Source organism: Ambystoma mexicanum, chromosome 10 (assembly GCF_040938575.1).
Source record: "Ambystoma mexicanum isolate Mex_15411 chromosome 10, UKY_AmexF1_1, whole genome shotgun sequence".
NCBI classification, from domain to species: Eukaryota; Metazoa; Chordata; class Amphibia; order Caudata; family Ambystomatidae; genus Ambystoma; species Ambystoma mexicanum.
The window spans coordinates 928,429,349-928,455,395 of record NC_090932.1 but is presented as its reverse complement, the minus strand read 5'-3'; the positions used below and the strand labels follow the sequence as shown (position 1 = coordinate 928,455,395).

The window sequence follows — 26,047 nt, the reverse complement described above, 5'->3', positions numbered from 1 at the left end:
GCAATACTTTTTTCCTACCTGAAAAGAAGATCTTCAGCTCTCCTAAACATTGTACAATTAACATTGGCTGTCCTGGCTCCCTGGGAGAATCCTCTTTCCTGGCCTTTCCCCCAGGAAAGGGTTAAACTTATTTAACATTGGAAGATTTCTAAAAGTACTTACCTGTTTGTGAATTATTTGTTAACCTTTGTTTTATTCCTTTATTCTATCTTTTACATCAAACTCAGTATTGCTCTAAATATACTAGTGATAAATCAATGTCCACAGTGTCCTAGCTATCTGTCACCTGAGGGTGTAGGGAGTGTCTGTGTGCCATCTCCAATGGGCATCATCTAATTTAGAGAAACTAAGTGTATTTTAATTGTTACATATATTTCTGCCTCCTGAAGAAGGCTTATAAAACTGACTGTGAAATAAATTAGTAATTGTTTTATCAAGAAACCTTGACTAAGTGTTAATTTGAATAACTGCTCCTGTGAAAGTCTGTCACAACATTACTGCTCACATTGACCCCTCTTGAGATGAGCCTGGCTGCTCAGCCACACTACCAACCTGTGTAGTTCAGACTTATACCAAAGGTTGGGTCCTTATTGCCAGGAAGTCCAGGTTATTGTAGTGCACCCAAAGGGTACTGCATACAATCTTGCCAAACATGCCCTCAAGTCATTTCTTCCATCCCTCAAGGGCCAAATGGTGAGGGTCTTCATGGACAATACCACCACAATGTTTTACATCCGGAAGCGGGGGACACCAGGTCCCTGGCGCTCTCCAAAGAGGCGCAGGAGTTGTGGCACTCAGCCGTTGCCCAGGGGATGTTCCTCAATACTTTCCATCTGGCGGGAACAAAATACGCAGTCGCTGACTCTCTCAGCAGGGCGCTGTGCTCTTGCCACGAGTGGGAGCTTCGGCAGGATCATGTGGACAAACTTCCTCAAGTGGGGTAATCCCCAGATCGATCGGTTTGCGATGACGATGAGTACCAAGTGCCGGAGCTTCGCCAGCAGGTTACCCCAGCCATGGAGCGTGGGGGGCACATTCTCCTTCCTTTTAAAAAGGCCCGTTTCTGTACGCGTTCCCTCCGTTGCTGCTGCTACTATGAGTCCTCCGTCAACTCAGGCGGGTAACCGGACATTCTCTGCATGTCGGCGTCCCCTCCAGTCAAGCTGCCAGTGATCGTGGATCTTCTCGCCAGGGAAGGAGGCGCAATCCTGCACCATGACCCACGATCACTGAACCTGAAGGCCTGGCTCCTGCAGCATTGGAGTTAGTTGGATACCAGTTACCTGCGTACTGTAGTGAGGTCCTCGCCAAAGCTGGGGCGTCCTCGACTCTGAAGTGTTACGGACACAAATGGAAGCGTTTCGCAACTTGGTGCCGGTCGCAGAAGATTAACCCTCTGAGGGTCACAGCCCCCCAAGTCCTTCCGTACTTGTTGTCATTGGCTACGGCGGGAATGGCGCACGCTTCCATCAACGTGCATATGGCGGCTATCTCCCGCTGCACCAGGTCTCCGGGCCGGTCTTCTCTTTGATCGCACCGTCTGGTGAAGGAGTTCATCAAAGGATTATTCCGTTCGTTCCCGCTGGTGAAGGCACCTGCCCTGGAGTGGGAACTCAACATGGTACTGACTAGGCTCATGTGGGCCACATTCGAGCCGATGCATCAAGCTCCGCTTATGTTCCTGTCTTAGAAGACCGCTTTCCTTGTGGCCATCACCTCTGCCAGGAGAAGAGTATGTGAGATCCAGGCCCTGTCCTGCAGGTGGCCTTATTTGACTTGCCACGAGACGAGGGTGGTGCTGCGGATGCACGTCTCCTTTATGCCCAAGGTTCAGTCAGAATTTCATTTCATCTCAACGAGCCCTTGGTGTTGCCTATGTTTTTTCTGACGCTGTCGTCACCAGCTGAAATTACTTTGGACTTGCTGGATGTGACTTGACCGCTGAAGTTTTATGTGGCCTACACAAAAAGTTTCCGGAAGACTTCTCAGCTTTTTGTGAACTTTGGTCCTGTGAACCATGGGAAGGCCTTGTCCAAAGCTTCCATCTCCAGATGGCTTTCCGGCTGCATCACCCATTGTCACCGGTTGGCAAACCGGCTATTGCCTGGCCGTCTGGGGGTGATCACTGCAACAACGGCGTACCTGTCGGGTGTGCCCCTGCTGGACACCTGCAGTGCTGCTACGTGGAGGTCTACGCACACCTTCATGAAATTCTACTGCATCGACAGGGATTTCAGGGAGGAGTCCAGAGCCGGCCAAACAGTGCTACGCAACCTGTTCGCTTGAAGGTGAGCCTGGTGAGGAGGTAAGAGTAATTGCTTCTGTTGAGCCTTGCCACCTCCCGTGGTTGTATGTATTCTGTATTCATGAGCATGTGAATCCATGCCAGACCCCATGCTGGAGAAGGAACAAGTTACTTACCTGTAACTGTTGTCCTCCAGCATGGGTCTGGCATGGATTCACATGCAAACCCTCCCTGCTGCCCCTCTGCGGCTCTTCTTGGTCATACTCCCACTTTACATGTTACCAAATATGAAGATTGCTGCCAGAGGAGGAGCTTAGGGAGAGGGCAGTCATTGGTTGGGGGCAGTATGACCCAGAGCTCCGTGATTGGTTTATAAGAGAAAGACAGTTTATAAACGTGAAACTGTTTTTTCTTTTACCAAGGATTCCTGGCCTGACGACGGGGAGTATACAAGAGCATGTGAATCCATGCTGGAGAACAACAGTTACAGGTAAGTAACTTGTTCCTTTTTTGCCTTTTGAATATGCACTACGTAAGGTAAAACATTGATCTGAAGAGACAAATGGTCAGAGCGCTGTAAAAACAAGTTGAATTGTGGTGCACCCAATTGACATTGTGCTTCTATTTATCAGGTACAGATGAAATTCCTGGTTGAACAAATGAGACGGCCAGACTTTATGGATGCCTTGCAAGGATTTATCTCTCCTTTGAATCCTGCTCATCAGCTGGGCACATTAAGGTAGCAACATTTGTTATCTGGTACTTGGATCTTCCCGTAAATTATTGGGCTACAGTTTTTGTTCTTCTGAACCAGATTACATGAAATTGATATTTTGTTACTATCGCGCCCTTACACAAGTGTTTCAGAGCGTGACAAGGCAAGGGAGGGGAACAGGGGAGAACAAAACAATGACCTTACTAGGCACAGTGACATTGAGAACACGCAAGTGCATGGGAGAGGGGGAGAAGTGAAAAGTGCGGAGCAAAGGAGAAACAGATAATAATAAATAAATAATAAAGGCAACAAATAGTGGTAGTGCAGCCAGCAAGTGGCAGGTGGCAAGTGCTGGGCTTAAGGCAGCAGACAGGGTGGGGCTGATCAGTACAGGAATAAAAAAGGGCGGGGGGGACTATATGGGTACAGATACAGTCCCCAGTGCAAGGTGTGGCCCGGAGCCAGGGCAGGGTGAGCAGGTACCTGGGCCCGGAGGACAAAGGGTGGCCAGGTGCACGGTGCCAAGAGCAAACAGACCAGCAGTGGAGAGGGTGAGCGAAGGCAGAAGCAAAGAGGAAGGTCTTGAGGTGCTTCCGGAACCGGAGATGGTTCTCCTCAAGTTTTAGAGTGGCAGGGAGGCTGTTCCGGAGGGAGGCCCCAGTCCAAGACAGAGATCTACCCCCTTCTTGGTTCTTTGAAAAACAACTGATCTTGAGTGAGGTAGAGGAGCGAGGAGCTCGAGAGAGGAGGTATTTGCAGAGGGATAGCTGAAGGTATTTTGGACCCAGGCCCCAGAAAGCCTTGTGGACAATGCAGAGGGTTTTGAATGTAATCCTTGCATCCACTGGGAGCCAATGGAGAGATTTCAGAGCTGGAGAGATGCGATCCCAGGGCTTGAGGCCAAGGACAAGTCTTGCAGTCCTGTTCTGGATTAGTTGCAGAGGGCGGAGAGTAGAGGCAGGTAGATTTAGAAAGAGGCTGTTACAATAGTCCAACCTAGAGAGAACCAGAGCTTGGGAGACCATGAGCTTCTGGGGGAAGGAGAAGAAAGGCAGAGTAACTCTGAGGAGGTGCAGGTAGGAAGTTTGACTTTTTAGAGACATCAGAGATTTGGGCGGAGAAGGAAAGTGTGCAGTCAGAGATGACCCCGAGGTTCTTAGCCTCGCAGATGGGGGTAGAAGGAGGGCCAAGGGAGGCCGGCTAGAGAGTGATGGGAAAGGATGGTGAAGGTGTGCCGATGAGGAGGATCTCAGTCTTGCTTGCATTCAGACAAAGATCATTGGTGGCACACCAATCTTGAATGGCAGTTAGGCAGTCCGAGATGAGAGAGGGAGAGGAGGTTGCCGAGGGCAGCCTGAAAATTGAGTGTCGTCAGCGAAGCACTGGAAATTTGATCAGAAAATGGCAATGCTGTGGCCGAGAGTTGCCAGGTATTGATTGAAAAGACAGGACGAGAGGTTAGACCCCTGAGGAACACCACAGGTAGACATTTGATTTATGTTTGCATACACACTGGTGAGCTATTTAACGAAGTCTGAGTGTTTGCAAATTGCCCATCTTGGGTGTGAAAAGGCCTAGTCCAGGCGAGAGAACTAATAAAAGGTTTTACCAAAAGGCTAGCTTGTTAAGGCATGTTAATGAGTGGAGATTTCCTTCTACAACTATTAAAATAGCGACTGCTGCCTTTTGGTATAACGCAACTGTTAGGACTGATTTTCTATACTCTGGCCTGGTGGACAGATGTATAGACGGCCAACCTATATTGTCATCGGGGTAACTCTGGGATCTGTAGCCAAACCAGTTCAAGGTTGCAGTGACTAGAGGTCTAGGCTAAGTCCGAAGATGTGGTGTGCTTGTAAAGGATCCACAGTGAGTACACACATTGGGAGTCACAAATGATACTTAAACAGTAAGTATACAAATAGTTATTTATTTATAGGAAAACAACTTTATGAAAAATTACTACTAACAGGTAGAGGTATCACACAACACTGATCTGATGCTTGTGAATCTGCTTAGTCACCTGCTGTGCATATAGTCCCACATCTAGTGGTAACCGCAGAGTATTACATCTTGTCTTTCGAGGATCGAAAGGGGACGTTGACATGGGCGTGCTTGTAACACTATCCCTAATGTGACGTGTAGTGTACCCAAAATCCCTCACTTGTCGAGGTCCCTTAGATAGTTTTTTTCCACCCACGCCTAATGCGGAGCTCGTACTTATTGCAAGAATATTATCTTTCCCAACCTCCGGTCATTTATTATCCCCCCCCCCTTTGACGATTCCTTCCTAACTACCTCCGAAGAAAGCAAAGAACAGACTTCCACCGCTGGCGCTGCCGACCATCTGGCCAGTCTATACATTTCTATTCTTTTCAAGAATGTCTTTCCTTCTCGTCTCTTTGCCCTTTTGGTCTTGCCGTCACTGTCACACACCTGTGCTATGGATGGGTATCCATTTAAATTTTGCCCTTCCTGTAAGGGAAAATACCCCTTAAAAGACCAGCACTGTCGGTGCAATAAGTGTCTTCCCCTCAATCACGACAAGGTGTCCTGTAAGCACCGCCTACTCCCGCGTCCTAAAATGATCAAGGAGCGTCAAGTAAAGCGGTGGGCGGTCTACGCCATGTCGCAGGCCGAGGGTAGCTCCTCCCACTGCAGCAGCCGCTGAAATGATGAGGAGCTAAGCGACTGCCATGGCTCCGATCTGGCTGCCATTGAACTCACATAGGTGTGCGTGTGCTCCACGAAATCCGTCCCCGGCCACAACAGGCACGTTGATAGTCCTGCTATGGAGAAGATAGATCCCGGTGACAAGGATGCACACGATACCCTTAGGACCAAACCCACTATCCCCCGGTACTGCCTCGGCGGATCAGTCGAAGCTGTCCAAGGCGCCAACGGGTGCCATCGAGCCTGGGACTGGAGATTCAGAGAGAGGCCAGACGAGAGAGGAGAAGGGCGATTTCAACAGTATCAAAGACCGCTGACAGATCGAGCAGAATCGGGGCCCCTCAAATCCCCTCCATCAACTAGCCTGGTGAGATCACCCATGACAGACACTAGCACACTCTCAGTACCCCTTCCGGGGCGAAAACCAAACTGAAAAGGGTCGAGCACTGCAGAGAACTCCAGGAAGGAGGAAAGAAGGAGAAATTTGAGCTTCAAGGAGCTTCGTAAAAAAGGTAAGTAGGGAGATTGGGCAAAAATTAGAAAGAATAGAAGCATCCAAGGATGTCTTCTTTAATAGAGGGTTCACAGTGGCCTGTTTCAGCTCCACAGGGATATAACCCAGGTTGCAAGAAAGATTCACAGCCTGGGTCACCAAGGGAATAATCCTAGGCAAAAGATCATGCACAATAGATAAAAGAACTGGGTCAGACGGGGCCGCCGACTTCAGGCGAGAAATGGCATTCCAGGCAGCCTCATCTGTAAACACCGGGAAGTTAGCCCAGCTGGTGGTTACAGGCGGGCTAATGTCAACGACCTTCGCCCCCATGACCAAGTGTGTGGATTTAATGTCACGAATACTAGTGATTTTAGAATGAAAAGAAATCGCTAGTGCATCACAATGGGGCTGTGGGATGGCAGAGTAGTGGGGAGAAAGCGTGCAGTGGAAGAAAATGATTTGGCAACATAAAATTACTCCTTAGACTGATTAGGAGCAGCTTCAATGCTCTGTGTAAAGAAAGACTGCTCAGCAGGTGGTACTTCCTAAATAGAGAAACACACCTTACTTTGTCAGAAGAACTGTAAGAAGAGCACCATTTCCACTCAGCTTGGCGAACACCAAGCTTAGCTGTTTTAAGTTCAGCAGAGAACCAAGGTTGGGAAGGACGACAACGAAAACTAGCATGCTCAAGAGGTGCAAGTTGATCAGCCGCTTTCAACAGGGATTGTGACAGGATAGAAAAATCAATAGGGTTATTGTTAGAACATCACAGCTGTTACAAAGTGGGGCATATCCACATTATGCCAGTTTCTCCTGAGAATAGTGCATTTAACAGGAGGCAACAGATGATTCCTAATTGGCACTGTGAAAGAGACCAGAAAGTGGTCTGTCCAGACAAGCGTCATAGCCGGAGAACCACTACTCCTGGGATGGCTGTGAAAAGTAGATCCAAAATTCCACCCAGCTGGTGGGTACGCTCAGCCAGGTATAGTTTAATACCCAAACCCTGGAAGCTATCCAGAAACTGCCCAATATGTGGGGCTAAAGGCAGATGGGAGTGTTTGAGGCGACTAGTTCCAAAAAAGGATGTATAAACATTGAACAGGGTCCCGGAGAATGATGAACAAGAAGAAAGTAAACCGACTGTGACGCAGATAACGTCAAATTTACCAGTAATGACTCCGTGGGCAGGTTATGAGAAAGAGGTACCAGGCTGACTTTTAGAGCTGATTTAAAAATATTGGCGACACCACCACCAGGGTGGGACGCGACTCTGTTCATATGCAAAATGTTAACCATCAGGTAGGAACTGTGGAAACATGGGGCCCGAAGAATCGGTCAACCATGTTTCCGTTATACAAAGCAGGTCAAGACCGCCAATGGAGAGTAGCTCATATATGTGGCTAGAATGCACCCCTATCACCATGCATAGGATATTTTTCATTAGTGTGTCGCTGAAGTCCAGCATCCCCCCCCCCCCCCCCCCCAAAGGAATCTGTTGTAGGGCTCTGGGAGGTGGTTCTCCCACTTTTTGCTAAGATCATCAACCGCAGCTATATTTTTCGATCCAGGTGTGCATTGTCAGCTTGTGTTCGGGTGGTCCTACAAGTGTGGCTGCATATGATCCAGTGGCAACTTGTCATGATCTCTGCTTCCAAAAGATCAGGACTTGCCCGACTCCCTTGGAAGCAGACCCATAACCCCGGTTCCGAGTGCCAGCCAGTCCCAATTGGGACCTTTTGGACCCTGTCCTGGCGCCAGTGGCACCAGGCCCATAAAGATGCCCAGTCCCAGCGCTGGAAGCGCCGGGCTCATAATGCTTGGGTGGACTTACCTGCAGCAGACCATGCTGCTTACTTACCTGCCAGTTGAACCCCTGATCCTCTTCTGTTTGGGAATACTTTTCCTGTTGGGTGGGGCAGGAGCCACTCCCTAGGTTCAGAACACTGGAACTCTTCTGGAAAGCAGGAACTCTTTTCTTACCTAGGCGTGGCTGTGGAAGGAGACACCTAAGCACTACAGGAGGCTATTTAAACCACACCCGATGGATGAATCTTGCTTTGCGTTATTCTGCATTCTCTGCAGCAGAACGCTCATCGTGTCTTCTGCTTCTGATCCTGGGCCTAAGGGAACAAAGGCTTACCATCCTGGAATCCAGTCTTCAGCAGCACCTGTAAAGACAAAGAAAGAACAGGTTAGCACTACGGTCTTCAGTGGCAGCGCATCTCTTACCTGGTCCATCGGCTGTCACCAACGCCTCGCGCTGCATTCCGGCATCTGAAAGACAAAGGCTTACCTACTCTTCGCAGGCTCCGGAGGTCTTCGCACTGCATTCCGGCATCTGAAAGACAAAAGCTTACCAGCTCTTCGCACGCTCCGGAGGCCTTCGGCGCTGCATCCCGCATCTGAAAGACAAAAGAAGGTGCATTTAAAGACATTGGGCAACTTTATTACTCACGTGCCATTACTCCTTCCCACGCCGAATCCAGTGGGTATTCCAGCACCCTTCAGCTTCTCTAAAGCTCCGAACTTGTACCTGCAAGATAAAAGGGACAGTTAGTGCGCATTGTGAAGCAGGCTACAAGCGCTTACTTACGTGCTTCCAGGCGCTTCTATTCCTCGCGCGGGTTCGATCCTCAACTCTCATCAGCCCGCCATCCGCCATCGCCGGAACCCTGCAAAACAAGAGATATCATTACAAAAGACTTTTAAGACATTTGAAGTGCCCAGAACTTACCGTTTGTGCAGTTAACGACGGACAGCAGTCCTCTGAGGTCAAGAGGCCTGCACCCTTATCCAGTGAAGAAACTGGTTACGGCACCCTGCCCCGAGGCAGATGGAGAGCTCGGCGTTCACTTACCTAAGGTGAGGGCGTTAACCTTTGGGGTTCTACAGGAGAAGAGAAAGGGAAGAGGAGAGAGGCACCCAATAACCCCAGTTCATTAATCCCATATTTTCTATCTGCAGACATCTTACTCTTCGAGTCAGACATACAGTGCACAGAGGTCCAGCTCAAAGAGCCAACCGTGTGTTACACATCACGTGGCCACTGTCTACAGGTAGTCTTCATTTAATACATTTCTTTTACTCCTATAAAGGCATTGTCAGTTAAAGGCATTGTTGGTTACATAAATGACAGAGTCCTTTTCTGTCTGGGTATAGGAAAAAACATAGATCATTTTCCTACTCAATTTTTATACTATGCATTCTCTCCCTTGCCTACTTACTAAACCATGATAAAAGCATTTTCAACCTTATAAACATAACACTATTAAAGATACTAATATCTTTTAACCCTGTGAGTCTATTTGCACACATTTACCATACTAAATCATTCCATACAAATTTCTCTGCCTGGCTGTAAGTGGGGGGAGGGCTGCCCCCTACTGCATTCAGTTGGTACCTAATCTTCATTTCAGCACCTTCATTACAACCTCTTTACAAGACTGTAGTGAAAAGAACAAATGGCTGGGAAAGTGGAGGAACAGCTTTTCTGCACCTTCGACCATACTTTGTTTTTTATGTCTCATTTGGCAAACCCAGATAATAGGTTGAATCTGGTTATGTCCTACATTGCTTCTATTGCTGCTCATCGAAACTTGTAAACTGGAGATTTCCTCCTTTCTTGTGGTCAAGTGCCACTTTGAGTGCCTGCTGAGGCATCTTCCACCTGGTGGATGTTGCATGTTTTCTAGCACCAAAATGTAGTTCTGGCAGTGCAATCTCACAAGTCCTGTTGGGCCGTGTCAACATTCAACCTGAAACTCCACAAATTAAAAACAATGTTGTAATCATGGTTGCAGTCATGTCCCTAAGGGAGCCTTCCACAATGTTCCAGAAAGACAAAGTGGTAGCGAGATCCCATCTTTACCTTTACGAAAGGTTGTTTCTGACTTCAATTTGAATCTCTTTTTTCTTGCTGTCCTTCTTTATTAAAGCAGCAACTGAATTAACTTTTAATCATCTGTATGTAAGAAGGTCCTTTCAGTATTGTAGTTAAGAATAAAAATGTCAAGGCCTCCGATGTTCTTATGTACATCAGCCCAATTCCATGAAAACGGACGTACACCCTGCCTTGGCCCATTGGTTTAACTTGTGCATTCTGTGCACATATACTGATCAGAGGATCCCTCCTTTGGAAGGGAACAAAGTGCATGCTGTAAGGACAAAGGCAACATTGGTTACTTTCAAACATATGCTACTAGATGTAATTTTAGATCAAATGCCCTTTTTGGCCTAGCATTACTCAAAAGCATTTTTTGTTTAAGTAGAGTAGTTGCTGCCATCCTCCCTATAATAACTTATGAGTGCTGCATAATCTATCCAATGAGTTGGGAAGGAGGAGGACAGAACATTACCAGTAAGTGCAAGTTGCTCACTATAGTAGTTATTGTACTGGTAGCCTGTCCCCCTTCCGGACGATGCCTCAACCTTCCCCCCCTCGCCCTTTTGTTTCTCTGTGTTGGCCTTTACGGTGAGTAGGACTGAAGTATTAAACACTGCCCATTTGTAAGGCTGGGTGTGACCTGCATATGGATCGAAGCTTATGCACCTTTCTAATGTTTTCCAAGAAATTCTATGATTTCTGTGCTGAGAGTATGGGCCTCATTACGAGTCCGGCGGTAACCCTGCCGGAGCTACTGACGGTTTGCTGCCGGACTCGTAACATTTTACTGGCATCTGACTTCACGGTGCCACCGCCAGATTCCAAGTTCGGCAGCCCGCGAAGTCAGGCACCGGTAAAATGTAAGTCCCCATTCCCATAGAGTCCCATAGGACTCTATGGGAGTGGGGACACAGAAGCCCTGTCACCGTTGTTGACGGTGCTGGCGCTTCCGTGACCGGTCTGCCTACCATGACCGCTGCCCCCGGCAGGTTCAGACCTGTCGGGCACATCGGCTCCGGCAGACACTCCTAGTTTGCCTGTCCGGAAACAAGGGTGCCGGTGAGTTTACCGGCGCCCTTGTTTCCGGACCGGCAAACTTGTCATGAGGCCCTATGACTATTCCGGCAGTATTTTCGAAGGGTACATGGAGTTAACAGTGTGAGAAACCTGAAGGTGTCCCACCCGCTAGTCCCTGGGGATCTGTCATCCAGGTGGCCAGGACACGATCATCGCTCTTGGATCCAGTTCCTGGGGGTGGACCGGTGCAGGAGGATAATTTGGATGCAGTGTGTCTTTGGGGACACCAAAGGGTGAGACGCAGTATCCCCTTCCTTATTACACCTTTTACCCATCCTACCAGGTAGGATATCTAGAAACCCAAGCCCCCCCCCCCCCTCCTTTACAACACAAACACTTTCTCATGGGCAGTTCATCATGCGCGGCAACAGACTAACAGAGCTGTATACCTGACATGTCCCAACACCAGGGTCAGTCATAGTCGAGCAATTACTGATAACTACACATACCTGACTTCATCACACTTCCCCACACGGATAAAAGGCAGAGCATGAAAGCACACTCTGAGCAAGGCCAAACTCATGAGGAAGCAGCTATTCCAGAATGGCACTTTAAACCGAGGAGAAAGGCAGCAAGACCAGAGAGGACAACAAGGAGGGAGTTACCTTTGCCCTTTTCAGGAAAGGATCACGACTTTCAAGAAGCCTCAAGGAAAAGAAACATAAGACCAGGAATTACAGCTGACGAACGATGTAGCGTGTGTCAAAGGTACACAGGGCCCTCCCACATAGATAGCCAAGGCGGGGAGAAACGATTGCCACTGTGGTACTGTCCTTGATTCTGACAGCAAAGCAACGCCAACGTGTTCAGCACAGCCGTTGAGTCGGGAGAAACTGATAGCAGACCGGACTATGTTATGCTCGAGGTTGCAAGCGGCAACACTGTATGAACAAAGAACTTGTGTGCGATTCAACATTATAAAACCAAAATAGGTACCAGATACAGAGTGGCCTGGCCCCACGTGGGTGCTCACTCGAAGGTCTGTTTGGTACCCCCAGAGTGTGTAAAAAATTATTGAATGGTGAAATCGAAATGGTCCTGCAGCAGGTTAAGTTGAATTCCGTGCACATTCGAAAGTCTAAATTGCCTGCAAACTGAAATTGGTCTGAGCCTGACTGAGGGGGACTAATTGTCAAAAGGGGATCAGTAAAACTCCCCTGCGAAGATATTGTTGTGGCAAATGTGAACCAGACTTGGGGATGCCTGAGAATTAAAGTTGGTCTGAACCCGACTGCGGGAGGCTAATTGTGAAAGAAGGATCTAAGTCTGGCTGAGGGGGATCCAGGACGAAGAGAAAATCGCCCGACTTGGATATTTGGAAAGGACATTTTCTTTGTTTCGGGCACATCAGACCCTCTAAAACAAGAGACGTTCAACAAAAGAGACTTGGGCACAGAAAGCCCTGATGTTGGTAAAAGGAACTGTGACCTTGTGCTGAAGAAGCCCAAGAGTGTGCTGTGCTCTTGTGACCCACCTCGTCTCACGCTTTAACCATGGGGAAGGGAGGCAAAATGCCTAAACATCCTGACTTATCATTTGGTGAACACTTCTTTCTTTTTGTGAACATTATCCCACACTATTTATAGCATAGCTGTAAGGATTGGCAATAGTTTTCTTTCAGTATATTTGACTAGACGCCACTAGGACTGTATTATTATTTGTTCATGGTCATAGCTTGCTCCCATCTTAAATTTAGGTTTACATTAGGTGTTTTATCTCACCCATTTTGCAGTTGAATAAACACCCTTGAACTGTGATCACTTGTCTTACTTTGATACCATGCCTTCCTTGCAACAGTTTGAGTCACTGCATAAAAATAACTTTATTTTGGCTGACTCGGATAGAGGCAACTCAGTAACTCTGCGGTTCCCCTTTGAAGTTACTGTCATTTTTTTTTTAAGTCTTCATTTTGGGTCTTGATTTTTTAAAAATTAAATGGTCTTTTTGAGACCTATGTTTATAGAACATAGGAAAATGAAAGTAAAAGGCAGGCCCGGCTCCAACAGGGGGGCCAGGCCCCCTCAAAGCCACTCCCTGACACCTCCTAGAAAGGAGGCCTGCCAGTGGTGTTAACCAGCACTGGGGCCCTGCGGAGCTCAGGAAATGTTGCAGGCAGGGGGGAATGTTGCTCTAAACTTGCGATATCAACTTCAGAGCAATTAGCTTTGAGGGGCTTCACTGCAGGAGGCCCGGCCAGGATTTGTTTGCTTGCCTTGGACCCAACGTGTTATGCCCCTTAGCCATGAAAACACAAATGACCATGTCGATGGAGAGCAATTATCACCTCTTAAGGGAGGAAGCACACTTGCTCAAGCATGCTGCCTACAACTATCTAGCAGGATCCTGTGTTGCTTTGACTGCACTGTTCATCTTACTTAGATTTCCAACTTTTCAGTTTCAATGTAGTTATTTTTTCAAACCTATCAAGTTGATTTCTTTAAAGTATTTTTATTTTGTTTGGCAAAATAACTGTTCCAATCATGCTTCATAAAATGGTTAACTGTATCAAACACACGTCAGGTGACGATGCTTCGATACAGATTTCTGCAGCATGTGCATAAATGGCTGAGGACATATTACATTCAAAGTATATATTCTGCTTCATTAACTACTTGTGTAGAAGTGAAAACATAAAATAAGGTTGGTAATGAGAAAATGTAATTCTGAGGGGGAGAGTGTAGTAAAGTCAAAAAGTGATTTGAGGCAAGGCTTTGAATTAGGCTATTAAGTTTAAGACGGAACGATTGCATTGGAACACAGATAGGATGGAGATGGGATGCTAGAAGGAACACACATCCTATGGACGCATTTGGTCATTTACCGACACATTGCCACAATGACATCATATGCCTAGTTACTGGCACCATTTTCTAGATGTTTCCATTTTATGGCCTGGCGGTACCCTTAGGGCAGTCACTGACAAGTGCCTAACCCATGCCTACTAGAAAGCCCAAAAGTATGGATTTGCTAATGTGTTTTTGTTTATCTCCCTAAGAAAAGGTTTATATGCCCAAATGTGGGAGCTTTCTTGCTATGCCTAGGGTAATCGAGTTGCACCTCACTGAGTTGGTCCAACAAGGCCCTCCCTGAACATTTTCAAGTCTTGGATGCTCGACCAGCTGCAGATCTTCATCCTAGCCTAGCCACCCTATCTTTCTCCATTGGGGTTCTGGCCAAAATAGAATGCAGTTGTCTGTATGGAAGCCAAGCCTGCCCGGCCATAGCTTTTCATAATTTGAACTGTCTTGATAACATACTCTTTGAGTAACTATTAAGTGTTTGCATGCAAACAGAATACATCATGTGCATTGTGGGTCCCTGCTCTGCCTTTCGCCCCTAAAAGTCAGCCAGGGCTGCACAAGTCCTCCCAGTGAGGCCTTCTATTTTTAACATGTCTCAGGAGCAGAGTATTTACAACAGGTTAAGGTTCAATGATCTATGTAAGTGCGATTGTTGGGTGATTAGAAATTATGGGACTCAGAACAAGCTGTGTAGCAATGACCTAGTCATGCTTTTCATTTCACTTTGTGTCTGTATGAGATTCTTCAGGATAGGAAAATAAAGCTACAATCATAGGTGGTAATTTTCGATGCCCTGCAGAGTGGAAAAAGTGGCAGTAAATTGGAAAATTCACTTCTATGGTTATAGCTTTATTGGTAGGAGCAGGCAGATTCTAGAGGAATCCGTTGTAGATGTCTCCCACAATTGTTAATTTTGGGAGGGATTTTCTGGACACATAGTGGAAACATGAAGAAAAACTGTGCTTTTGCCTGTTTTTTACTATGTACTTTTCCAGTACCTGATGGAAAGAATAATTGCCTGGAAGGGGTGCTTTTGCAACAAAGTACAACCCGGAGTAGTACCTTCCATGCAATTTAGGATTCTAAACAAAACTAGCCCTTTACTCTTTCATCAATACGTTTCTTCTATGATGTATATATTGTCAGGTTGGTTTATCATGTGATTTGTGCATTTTGTAAAGTGCTCTATAAAAAAATGAGTATTATTTTAGTGATTCAAAACCAAACATAAACACATGTTTGTATCCACTTACGCTGCATGGTCAATTACCTAAATTTCAGGCTAGGCTGAAATGCGGACTTTACCCAAGTGTGTGATCCTCAGCAAAACATTTGAACTCGCAGTGCCTAACATGCAGAAATTGGGTTCCCCCTAGAAGTGATTCAGTTTGCAGTATGAGATATTCTAAAAAAAAGCCTCATTCACGGTTTACCAGATAGTTGTCCAAGATGACTTTACTTTTCTTCTTCTATCGAAGGTCACTATTTTGTTCGATAAATGTGGCCTTATATTTTTCAAAGAAAGATGTGTGCGTCTCCTTTGCGGCCCGACCCCTGGGCTGCCCATCTGGTAAACCGTGAATGAGGCTTATTGCAAGCAGTGTTATGGGAGTTTTCCTAAGGTCCTACTAGTAGTAAGACTTTAGTAAGCTATCCCAGTGGTTTGTAGATCTCCAACTCTTAGTATCATTCTGTACTAACTCAGGACCTTAGTAGAGTGGCAGAGCAGTTAGGGTTCTCTTAAGAGGAAGATGTGAGCTCTAGGTAAGTACACTGAATCTAATTAGACATGCACATCAAAGACTCTCTTACTTATAATGTATATAAAATTATATATTATATATTGTAATTTTTGTTATTGTTTATTCATTTATAGTGCGAGCCGGGCCCGTAAGCAACTGGGCAAAGATCTGATTACATGGTTACATCCGACAGTGTTAATATAAACAAAGTGCATAATATATACAGTGTGCAGTTAAAATACAATTAAGGATCAAGGCGTGGGACTGTGTCCTTGAAAGACATATATACACTAGAAACATTGCTATGAGGACTTTCATATTTGGGTGGGTTAAGCTGATGGAAGTACCGGAAGACATAGTATAGGTCAGCAGTCTAAGGAGTGCAGCCATTTCTTGGTGTTAGATTTGAAACAATGGAAGGAGGAAATGGCTCTTAGTGTGTAAGGGATAGAGTTCCAGTTATATACACCAGACTTTAGATGTTTACACTAGAACACTTCGGAATACTTGACAGTACACTTCAAAGGACACTTTCACTTTGTGTTTGGTTGCAGTTACATTTGTTGCAACATTGGAAAGGGAAAATACAATGTTATCGTATTATCGGTTATTACGCGCACCTGCGGTTTCTAACGGTTCATACGGTAATACATTTACTTTACATTACTTTGCTTAGGGTACTCCTGCACCCAATGGAAGTTGGTGATCCCCCACCCCCGTCGCACTCCCTCATCAGAAAACTGGCCTACCTAGATAACATTTCCTGCAGCTGGGCCTGGTAAAAGGCCTGAGTTTTACTGGAAATGTTCACATGTAATGGCGGTTTCTAATAAAGTGCAAAGAATGTTGGCGATGTGTTTTTAGTAGTGAAGGTGTTCGCTTTGAAACCATGAGACCAGAGTTCTAATCTTGGTTTGCAGACTTCACCAAAATATGCGGTCCTGAGTAAATCACTTAATATGCTTCTGCATCAGCACTGTGTTCAAGTGAAGAGGCCGTATTAAGACATATATAATTAAATAAAACAATTGAAATCATATTTTCAAAATGTTTTTAATTGGTTAGCAAATCTGCCATTTAGTTGTACATTTTGCACCTGAAAATGGAAATGACTGATTTCTCTTTGTAAAATAAACCTAGAATGCTGCCCCACAAAACCTTATTTGTCACGCTTATTTTGTTAACTTTACATCTTGATATTTTTTTGTTTGTTTGTAGGCTTGAGGAATGCAGGATTATGTCTTCTGCAAAAAGGCCCCTCTGGCTGAACTGGGAAAACCCAGACATCATGTCTGAGTTATTGTTTCAGAACAATGAAATCATCTTCAAAAATGGCGATGGTGAGAAGAACATAAACTAAAGTTGGCTGTATTCCCAACATTTGTTTCTACCAACTACTGTTCCTTAAACATATAGCCTACAGAGTTACAGCTTTGGATGGAAGTTGTACTGCTGCACTTGTAGTACCTTGTATGACTAAATAGAGCATTGTATTCACTGTTGACCACAAGTAATACAACATTGTGCATGAATCAGTAAAACTGTCAATTTTTAGTTTTGCTGGAAAGGTTATAGGTTACTATAGATTTTGTCTGTATTACATGTGTTTATGTAATCTGTCTCCAAGCCTTTCAGATTTGAATCGTATGATTGTTTTGGAGCCCCTATACCGAGAACAAACACGGCCATATGATCTGTTCTGTAGGTAGGTTCACACTCAGGAGGGTCTACAGCCACATTTTAGCTCACTGTACCTTTCACAGAGGAGAAATATCTATTTGCATATCAAGCTGGGTCTACCCACTGAGCAGTTCAGCCCCAAAAGCAGGGCTTCACCGGGATTTGGCTGGAGGCAATACTAGTCAGCTGCAATGGTGTCACGCTTCCGTGTACCTCCTTTGTCCTAAAACAGAGCCTGGAGGCTTTACCTCGGTTAGCACCTAACGTTGCAGCGCACTCTGGGCACTTCACTTACCTGAGGTCCCGCTCTCCTGCTGCCGCCGGCCTCGCCGCAGTGGTCCTCTCCGGGTCCTTGTCAGCGAAACGGGACACCCAGATCCTCGTGGAGCATGTTGTTGTGCGCCGCCATATTCTTGCCTGGATGCCAATGTCGCCACACCCTTGCAGGTCCTGGTGCACTTGTGCATACATTCTGCACGGTGTTGCCTAGCAAGGGACAAACGACCTTGTTTCCTCGGGCATAAAAGCAGGAAGTAACGGCAACCTGGTGCATCTCAACTTCCTTGTTGTTTCGCTTTGTTCCTGTGCCACTCTTTTCTCTCTGCATCTGTCTGGGTGTTTCTGCTCCTGGCTCCTTGCTTCCTTTCCTTCCTGCCTTGCTTTCTGGCCCTTATCTTCTGCTCATTTCTCGCTTGCTTGTGTCGACCTGTGGTTGCCTGATTTTCAACATCCTATCCTCTGGGTTCCCCAGTCCAGTGTCTGGTACTGCGACTGCATCACGCTAATCTGGGGTAGCCTCTCTTGGCACAGGGGGAGCTGTTCTACCTCAAACCTCAGCGGGGCTAGATTCTCTGTAGGTGGGTGTAGTGTGGTCCTTCATCACATTATCGCAGACCAACTCTGTGTCCAACATGGCGTTTCCTGTCTAGCAAACTTCAAAATCAGACACACGCCATCGCTACATTTTTCTTGATAAACAGTTGTCCTCGTGTCTTCATTTGGCTGCACTTCTTTGAGGGGTTTGGCTCCAACGATGATTTGTCAAATGAATGAAGGAGTCCTTTTATCCAGGATTTGTACTGGAGTCCACCAGGTCCACCAATGGTAAGGATCCTGTACCATTCAAACTGGCAAGGGCTATCCAATCATGGCCAAAAATTCTGCCCACCAACAGACACATAGTGACACTGATGTAGACTCGGACCAGACAGTCCCAACCCCCACTTCCATCCACCCACAGGCCGCCACGTTGCCCAGGAAAGGACTTTCCACAATGGTGGTTTCCGAACCCAAAAGGGCAATAGGAAAGCCCAAGGACTACATGGCAAAAGAACGGCAAAAATCTTGTGGCACAGCCATATTTGAGTGCATGGTACATTTTGTTCCATGATATGATAAAATACAACAGTGCATGAGTAAAAAGTGAAAAAACGCAGTAGAAAATTATCCCCTGTACCCAGCACATTCTGGACACATTGTATTTGCAACCACAAAAATTACAAAATTAAAAGCTAAATGGATACAAAGTATCCTGATTGAACTTAACTTTAAGGTGATGTGTGCAGTTTCAAAAGTGCAAGAAATCCACTAAGGGAGACATAGTCTCCCAGTACTGATAGTCTTAGGGGCTGATCAGTTTCCCTCATAAATATTAGCACAAAGCACGGGAAGTAAGGCAGAGGGCTCCAAAAAGTCGGCTCAGCAGTCAACAATAGCAAAAGGAAAGGGTGTTCCATAGAAGTGTATGGGAGGAAATCCACAAAAAGAAAATCTTTTGTAACTACCCTCGTTGATGCTCCAACCTGGACTGGTGGTTATAAGCTGAGTCTTCGGACCACCCAGTGCACTGACTAGCGGTCCGTCTCCTGACCTACCTCGATGCACTAATCGCCATTCAGGGTTCAGCCTTTCTAACTGCAGATCTTCAACAAGATGCATGTCCCTGTAGTTTCAGCCTTCCTGACCGAAGAGAAGTTGTGCAGGCCCTGTTCCTCTGTTCTTGCCACAATGGATTGGTTGTCACGGCCTGATCATGGTGACTGTCACTGCAACATGCCTTCTCGGTGTCCTCAAGATTTTCTGAGGTTGCCTGCTTCCGTGGAGTTCTTCATCCTGTCGTGCCAAGGGTGGCCAGCTGTTCAGTCTTTACAACCCTCTCATCAGAGACTGGAAACCCTGACTAGCTGGACCCAATCCCAACGCTGAAAGTGACCTCTGCACCGACTTTCCCTGGATCTCCTTCAACTGTTCAAAGCCTTTGAAGTAAGTGTACCCAGCGGATTTGGGAACCCCTTCAATGATTTCTGAAGATTTCTGGGCAAGAAGGGGTAGGGCAGGGGGGAGTTTGCATACTGTTACGAAAGATGTTCTTCTTGCACCTTTCCCTTTATAGATTTCTATGGAACCCCATACTTTTGGTTTTTTTAAAAGCCTGTCCTGACTTTTTGGTGGTCAGTACAACTTTCTGCTTTACTTCCATTGCCGGTTTTGCTCATTGTTGTGGGTAATTGTCTAGTTGCTAAGACTGTCGGTACTGAGAGACTGCCTCTTTATGAATTTTTGTATTTTTGCCATTGCACACCTCACCTCCCGGTGCAATGCAGTTAGGATATTTAGTATCCTTATTTTTCACATAATGGCTTTTTGGTTACTTTGTCGATGTTCCTAAAGACAAGCTGGTGGCAGCTGTGGGATTTTTACAGTTGTATTTTTAATTTGTGCACTTTTGCATTTATCACAAATGGCTACTAAAGGTGGCAAGCACCCTAAGATGGTTGTGCCATGAGATTTGCTTGTTCTTTGGCCCTAATGTTGTTTGGCCTTCTTGGGTCAGGAAATCCTGTTACCGGGAAAGCTGCAGCTTTCCCGGTTAAGGGTGCTTTGTGTGTGTAAACCAGAGGAAGGGGCCTCGGACGGTGTCGTCCTAGTCCAAATCCTCTAGCACCTGAAAGTCTGTTACTGGACGCATGTGGTGTCCGATCCTGGAGAACCACTAGACTGTTTGAATGGTGCAGATTCTTATCATTTGTGGGCTTGCTCTCAGCCTGATTCTTAGATAAAAGGAGGACACCTGCAACTGTTCTTCAGATCACTGTTGGAGCCAAAACGTCTACGACAATGAGCAGCCAGCCTGCTGACGACCCGAGGATGACCGCTGTAGCTGGCCAGCATCTGCTCCAATGATAGGCCTGATGAATCCCTGCTCTTCCGCTTGATCCAAAAAAAAAAATCTTTCGGTGCTTCAACCCTTAGAACAGTGAGAAAAAACAGTTCTGACCCCTTCCACAGATCCAATCCTTCAGAAGTGTCCCTGGACCATCCAATGGACTGGCCAGCACCCTCATGGGCTACCTCGCTACACCGTTGAGAATAGGCTAGGTGTCCAACATAGCAATGCTGATGGGTTGTCCAGAATGTTTAACCGGCCTGAACAAGAAGCTCATCCAGGGGTGGATTAGTTCCCCCGGTCCTTGGTCTGGGAGGGGCAAGTGTTAGGAAAGATTTCCATTTATGGGTAATTTTCCCTCCAGTTGTGAACCCCCCAAACTTTTGCTTTTGTTTTACCATCCTAGCCTGACTTTTACCAGTGGAGCGTAGCCTTCTGCTATACTCCGCTGGGCTTTTGCTCATTTTGTTATGGGGAAACTGACATGCCCTTCAGACTGTCAGTGCTGAGAGACTTTGTTTCCCTTGGCTTGGTCTTTCACTTTGTTGCTATTTCTTAGTAACATTTTATCAGTGCACAATGTACCTTGCAGTACAGTGCGCTGGGGTCTCTTTCATTTTTAGGTCCCTAGACACCCTTGATGGATTTCTGGTGAATATACAACTGTGTCAAGGATAGAGCTGGTGGCAGCAGTTACCTCCAAAGCAAAGTTGACTCTTTTCTATGGTCCAAACCACGTTTGGCCCAGAACTGTGACCAGTGCCTAAAATGGCCATGCTATGTGGTCCTTTGTTCTGTCCTTTGGCCGTTTTGTCCCTTTGCCTTCCCCAGGACAGACAGTCCCGGGAAGTTCATCATTTGGTCATGCAGACCCCCGCACAAACTGAAGCTTTCGTGGGCTTCTGCATGCCTTGTGTGTGTGTGTGCGCGCCCAGGGTGTGGGCTGGAGCTGTCTAGTGCCAATACACATCCTGGGTGCCAGGATGTCTGGTGTGCTGGGATGACTGGGACCACTGTGGTCCATGATTGGTCCACATCTGGGATAGTTAAATGGGAGCAGATCTCCTATTGGTTTCTCTTCGTTTTGGTGTGAAGAAGATGCTGGATAAGAGAAGGCACTCTAAACCTATTCCAGATCGATCTTCTGAGTTCACACCGAACTTAGTAAAGGAGCCAAGTATCCTGAACCGAAGAAGCAGATCTGGGGAACCGCTGGTGACCCGCTGGAAGGTTCGGCACCCTGACCCTGCTGTTGTCCCATTGGAGCCCCTGTTTCTCATCGATCATAGAACGCCTGCAAGGGTGTTTCGACTCGGAGTAGTGGGACTAACTACTCTCGGCACCTCCTGATTAACCTGCAAACGAGCCCCTTTAGTATTGTTCCTGGACCACCCAGTGAACTGGTCAGCTTGTACGGGACCTTTGCCCTGGAACCGCCACCGTCTCGAGTTTCGACTTGAGCCATTGGGAACCGTAAGCTCTTGGTAGAAGGCACTCGCCCGCCTAGTTGGTACACCTAACATTCCTAGGTCTGGAATTAGAAAAGTCCACCTGAACCTGAGCCTATGCGGTTCCCATGTCGCCCCTCTGTGGTGATGAACTTTGTGGATACCTTGCTGCTGTGGCCCCCTGTGCCCTAAGACAAGCTGCAGTGGTTCTGGCCTGATCCCTTCACCAGAAGTGGAGAAATCACCACTCTCCTGCCACGGACTGAGTTCCCGGAACACAGCCCCTTAAAAGCCAGAGAGACGCGCATCTGTGGGATTCGAACCTGCAAGCGAACTGGACTAGACTGGCGAAATTTGGTCTGGACTCCATCGAGAGTCGGTATGTACTTGCAAGCCTTACTGGTGGCCCCTGGCGCATCCATAGACTTTTACGCATGAGTCCCCCAAGGGCCACTCTCCTTTGTTAAAGTAGCCTGTGATACCATCCTATTACTGATAACTGGAAATGGCTCTGCCCTCTTGTGGAGACCCTCCTTGAATAGTGGAACTTTATTCTTCATCACCTCACCCACTTTCCTGAGCCACTACAGCCCCGTGAAGAGACCCGTTGTGTACTTAACCGCACGATCCTGTGCTCCGGCACTGAATGTACTTTTGAGCACAAGTCTCCACACCTTATAGGGACTGAACTGCCCATTAGTTAGGGTTTGAGTTGTTGGACTGCCTAAAGTATATTTGCACTGTATGACTCCTTTCGAATGGATTCTGTCCTCCCATGTATTCCTCATCTTTGATATTTGTTATCCATCATCGGTTGCTTCGGAAATTCTTTTTCAGCAGAGGGCGCTGTGCGTCAATGGCATTGACTCGATGTCCCTTTAGAGCCTCCGTCTCGAGGATGTCATCAAAGGCATATATCACGTGCAGCGCCCGTTGGATTCAGTTCCGTTTTTCCGCGACAGCTTTAGCTTCGAGAAATATGGCGTCGTACTTCACTTTTGTGACGACTTCGTTATTTCGAAAAGAAAAGTCGAGAAAATGTCTTCTTCGTTGACACCAAAGACTGGGTACAAAGTGTTGTGATTGTGGGTCGAAAATGTAATTGACTGATCCTCATCGTATAGATTTGTGGTGCCGCTGGGTAGACCATAACGCCGCAGACTGCTCCAAGTGCCAGTCGATGACGGGAAAGGCCTTGAAGGACCGAAAGGGGAAATTGTAGGTAGGTCGAATCTCCCATTCTCCTACCCCGGCCAAGAAACCTTCGACCAACTAGTCGAGAGGTGACTCTCCTCGGAGGAAGAAGGTTAGGCGGGGAGATCGAGGAGTGGCTCTCACCATTCCTCATCGTCCTCGAAGAAGTCTGAGAAGGCACCATAGGCCGCCTCCTTCGACTTCGTCCGACGCTTCCACTGAAATGCTATCTTGCCCAACTAAAAAAGGCCTTCAGATCAGAGATGCTCAAAATAGCAGAATCCTCCAAGCCATGCTCCTACTGCACCTTCAAAAGAAGCCGGGAAGGAAAGAGCTCAATCTAAATCCTGCGAGCCTTCTAGCCCAGGGACAAAGGCTTGATCCACATTGGGAGCCGCCAAAGCGTCGATCCAATCGTGTAACATCAAAGGATCACTGGAGCCGAAAGCATAAGCCGAGGTCATCGACACTGGCCAAACCCTCAACTTCGACGCCGAAGTCTTCGACGCCAGCTGTGCCATCATTACAAGCTGCGCTATTGACGCTGAGCGCCCCACTAAAGCCTACGGCACCAATGATAAAGGTTTTGACGGCTCCTCCAGCGTCAAACCCATTATTTGCAAAACCCCACATACTTGAAAAGACGTATCTACTTCTGCCAAGAAAAGACTATTTTAAGTCTTTCTTCTACATATGAGGAGAATGAACACTCATGTGACAAGGCTCCATTTGGCCTCCAATATGGGACGCCAAATGTACCAAGGCGTTTTATAGCCGAGGAGTCAAGGTTGAAAGACCTTGGACAACCTACAAGCAGCAAGTGGGGTGGACACCTCACCTGAGTTGGAGTTTGGGAGACAAGAGGCTGAAGAGCATGCCGATGCATCCTACAGACAACTCATGTCCAAGGTAGTGGACTACATCAGCAGGAGTAGGCCTCCATTACCATTCGAACAGGATGATTTAACAGACGTTCTAAATAAGGGTCATCAGTTAGACCCAGATTACATTTTCATAGTGCCTTGCAAAAAAGGGTGGCAACGAATTGGGAAACCCTGGAAAACAATCCGCCTGTAAATAAACACTTGACCAAGAAGTTCCGCCCTTCCAGTAGTGACCCTGACTACCTGTTGAAACGCCCCACTCCAGAGAGTCTGGTGGTGCAGGCAGCTACTGCAACATCTAAGCAAGTGGCTTACCCGACCATCCCTCCAGAAGGGGACGACAAAAGAGTAGATGGCTGGGCAAGGAAGGTATTTTCTGCAGAGAGGAACTCAAATCTGCAAACTCCACATTTGCCCTTGCAAAATGTACGTTCACTCTATGGGACTGCATTTCCATGGTGGCAGAGCACATTCCCAAGGGGGATGAAAGAGACTGGTTCTTAGCCATAGTTGGAGACGGCAAATAAGCCATGTGCAAGTCTCTTCAGTTGGGTCTAGATTCTGCTGACCGCATCAGCAGAGCCGTGGGCTACTAGCACCATTATGCACAGGTGTTCATTGTTGCGCAAGTCTGGTTTTGCACCGGATGTGCAATCCAGACTTCTCAACATGCCCTTTGACAGGTCTCACCTTTTTGGCAACAAGGCTGACAAGAGTCTTGAGAAGTTGCAGACCTCGAAGGCAGCAGCCAAATCTTTAGGTGCCGCTGTTAGACATCCTCAGCTTTTTGGACCTAGTGGACAACCTTGGAGGGGTAAGTCTTTTCCCTACTACTCCTCAGTTGGAAAGGTGAGATGAATGGCTGGTCAAAAGGGCCAAAGAAAATGTCCACGTGGTGGACGAGGAAGGGGTGCAAAGCCAGCTCAAGCAGGGGCATCTTTACCATCTGCCACTGCATCAGACACCTCAAAACCTGTCTGAGGCCTTCAGTCACAGCTCACCAGTGGGAGGCAGACTATCTCAGCATCTAGAAGAATGGCGAGACATTACTTCGGAAGCTTGGGCTTTGGAAACTGTAGCGCACAGTTACTGCCTTCCTTTTATACAGACCTCAGAACAATTCTCCGGGGAACCCATTCCAGATCCGCTCCTTGTGCTGGAGGTTTTAACCCTGCTAGAGAAAGGCGCTATAGAACCGGTGCCTGTAGGACTTGAGATACTTGAACAAGTTCCTCAGGGAGGACAAGTTCAAGATGGTCACAATTTCTCAGATCTTTCAGGCCCTCCAACTCCAGGATTGGATGGTGTCATTGGACATTCAGGATGCTTATCTTCATGTGCCTATCCATCTCAAGCACAGAAAATACCTGAGGTTCGCAGTTGGCAGTTCTCATGATCAATTTAGAGTTCTGCCATTCGGGCTAAACTCCGCCCGAGGGTTTTCACCAAACTGATGACGCTAGTGGCAGCGACTCTCAGGAGAGAGGGGATTCACCTCTACCCCTAACTAGACGATTGGCTGATCAGGGCACATTCTCCCGAACAAGTCCTGGATCATCTCAACGTCACCTGCCACTCCCTTCCCAGACTGGGCTTTTCTCTCAATTACAAGAAGTCCCATGTCGCACCTTCTCAAACTCCCAATTCATCAGAGCTGTTCTGATACATCCTTGGGAAAGAGCTTGCCACCCGAGGTGAGGGCTCAAGACATTCTGCAGATGGTCACCAAATTTCAAAGTGCCCAGTGTTTCTCCCAGCCTTCTATTTCTTTTTTTTTTTTTTTGAGGTTGCTTGGCATCATGGCATCCTGCATTTTTCTGGTGCCGTAGGCCCGCCTGAGAATGAGATCCCTTCAATGGGCTCACAGAACTCAATGGTCCCAGTTCTCAGGGAAGATGTTCGACCTACTTCAGGTTCCAAGCAGGGTCGCACATGATCTTCTGTGGTGAGAACCTTTTTAGAAACCATGACCAGAGATAACGGTAGTGACGGACGCCTCACTCACGGGGCGGGGAGCCCACCCCTACGATCTGACAG

The 26,047-nt window shown here is 47.0% G+C and overlaps 1 protein-coding gene across 1 annotated transcript in view; it reads left to right on the top strand.

The window, feature by feature from the left end:
• The window catches only part of PIK3CA (phosphatidylinositol-4,5-bisphosphate 3-kinase catalytic subunit alpha), a 1,010,697-nt gene that overhangs the window by 599,654 nt on the left and 384,996 nt on the right, over positions 1–26,047 (top strand). Inside the window, exons 14-15 of the mRNA XM_069618695.1 lie at positions 2,878–2,984; positions 16,857–16,978. Coding sequence (XP_069474796.1) covers positions 2,878–2,984; positions 16,857–16,978 — 229 coding nt within the window. The remainder of the gene's footprint in view (positions 1–2,877; positions 2,985–16,856; positions 16,979–26,047) is intronic.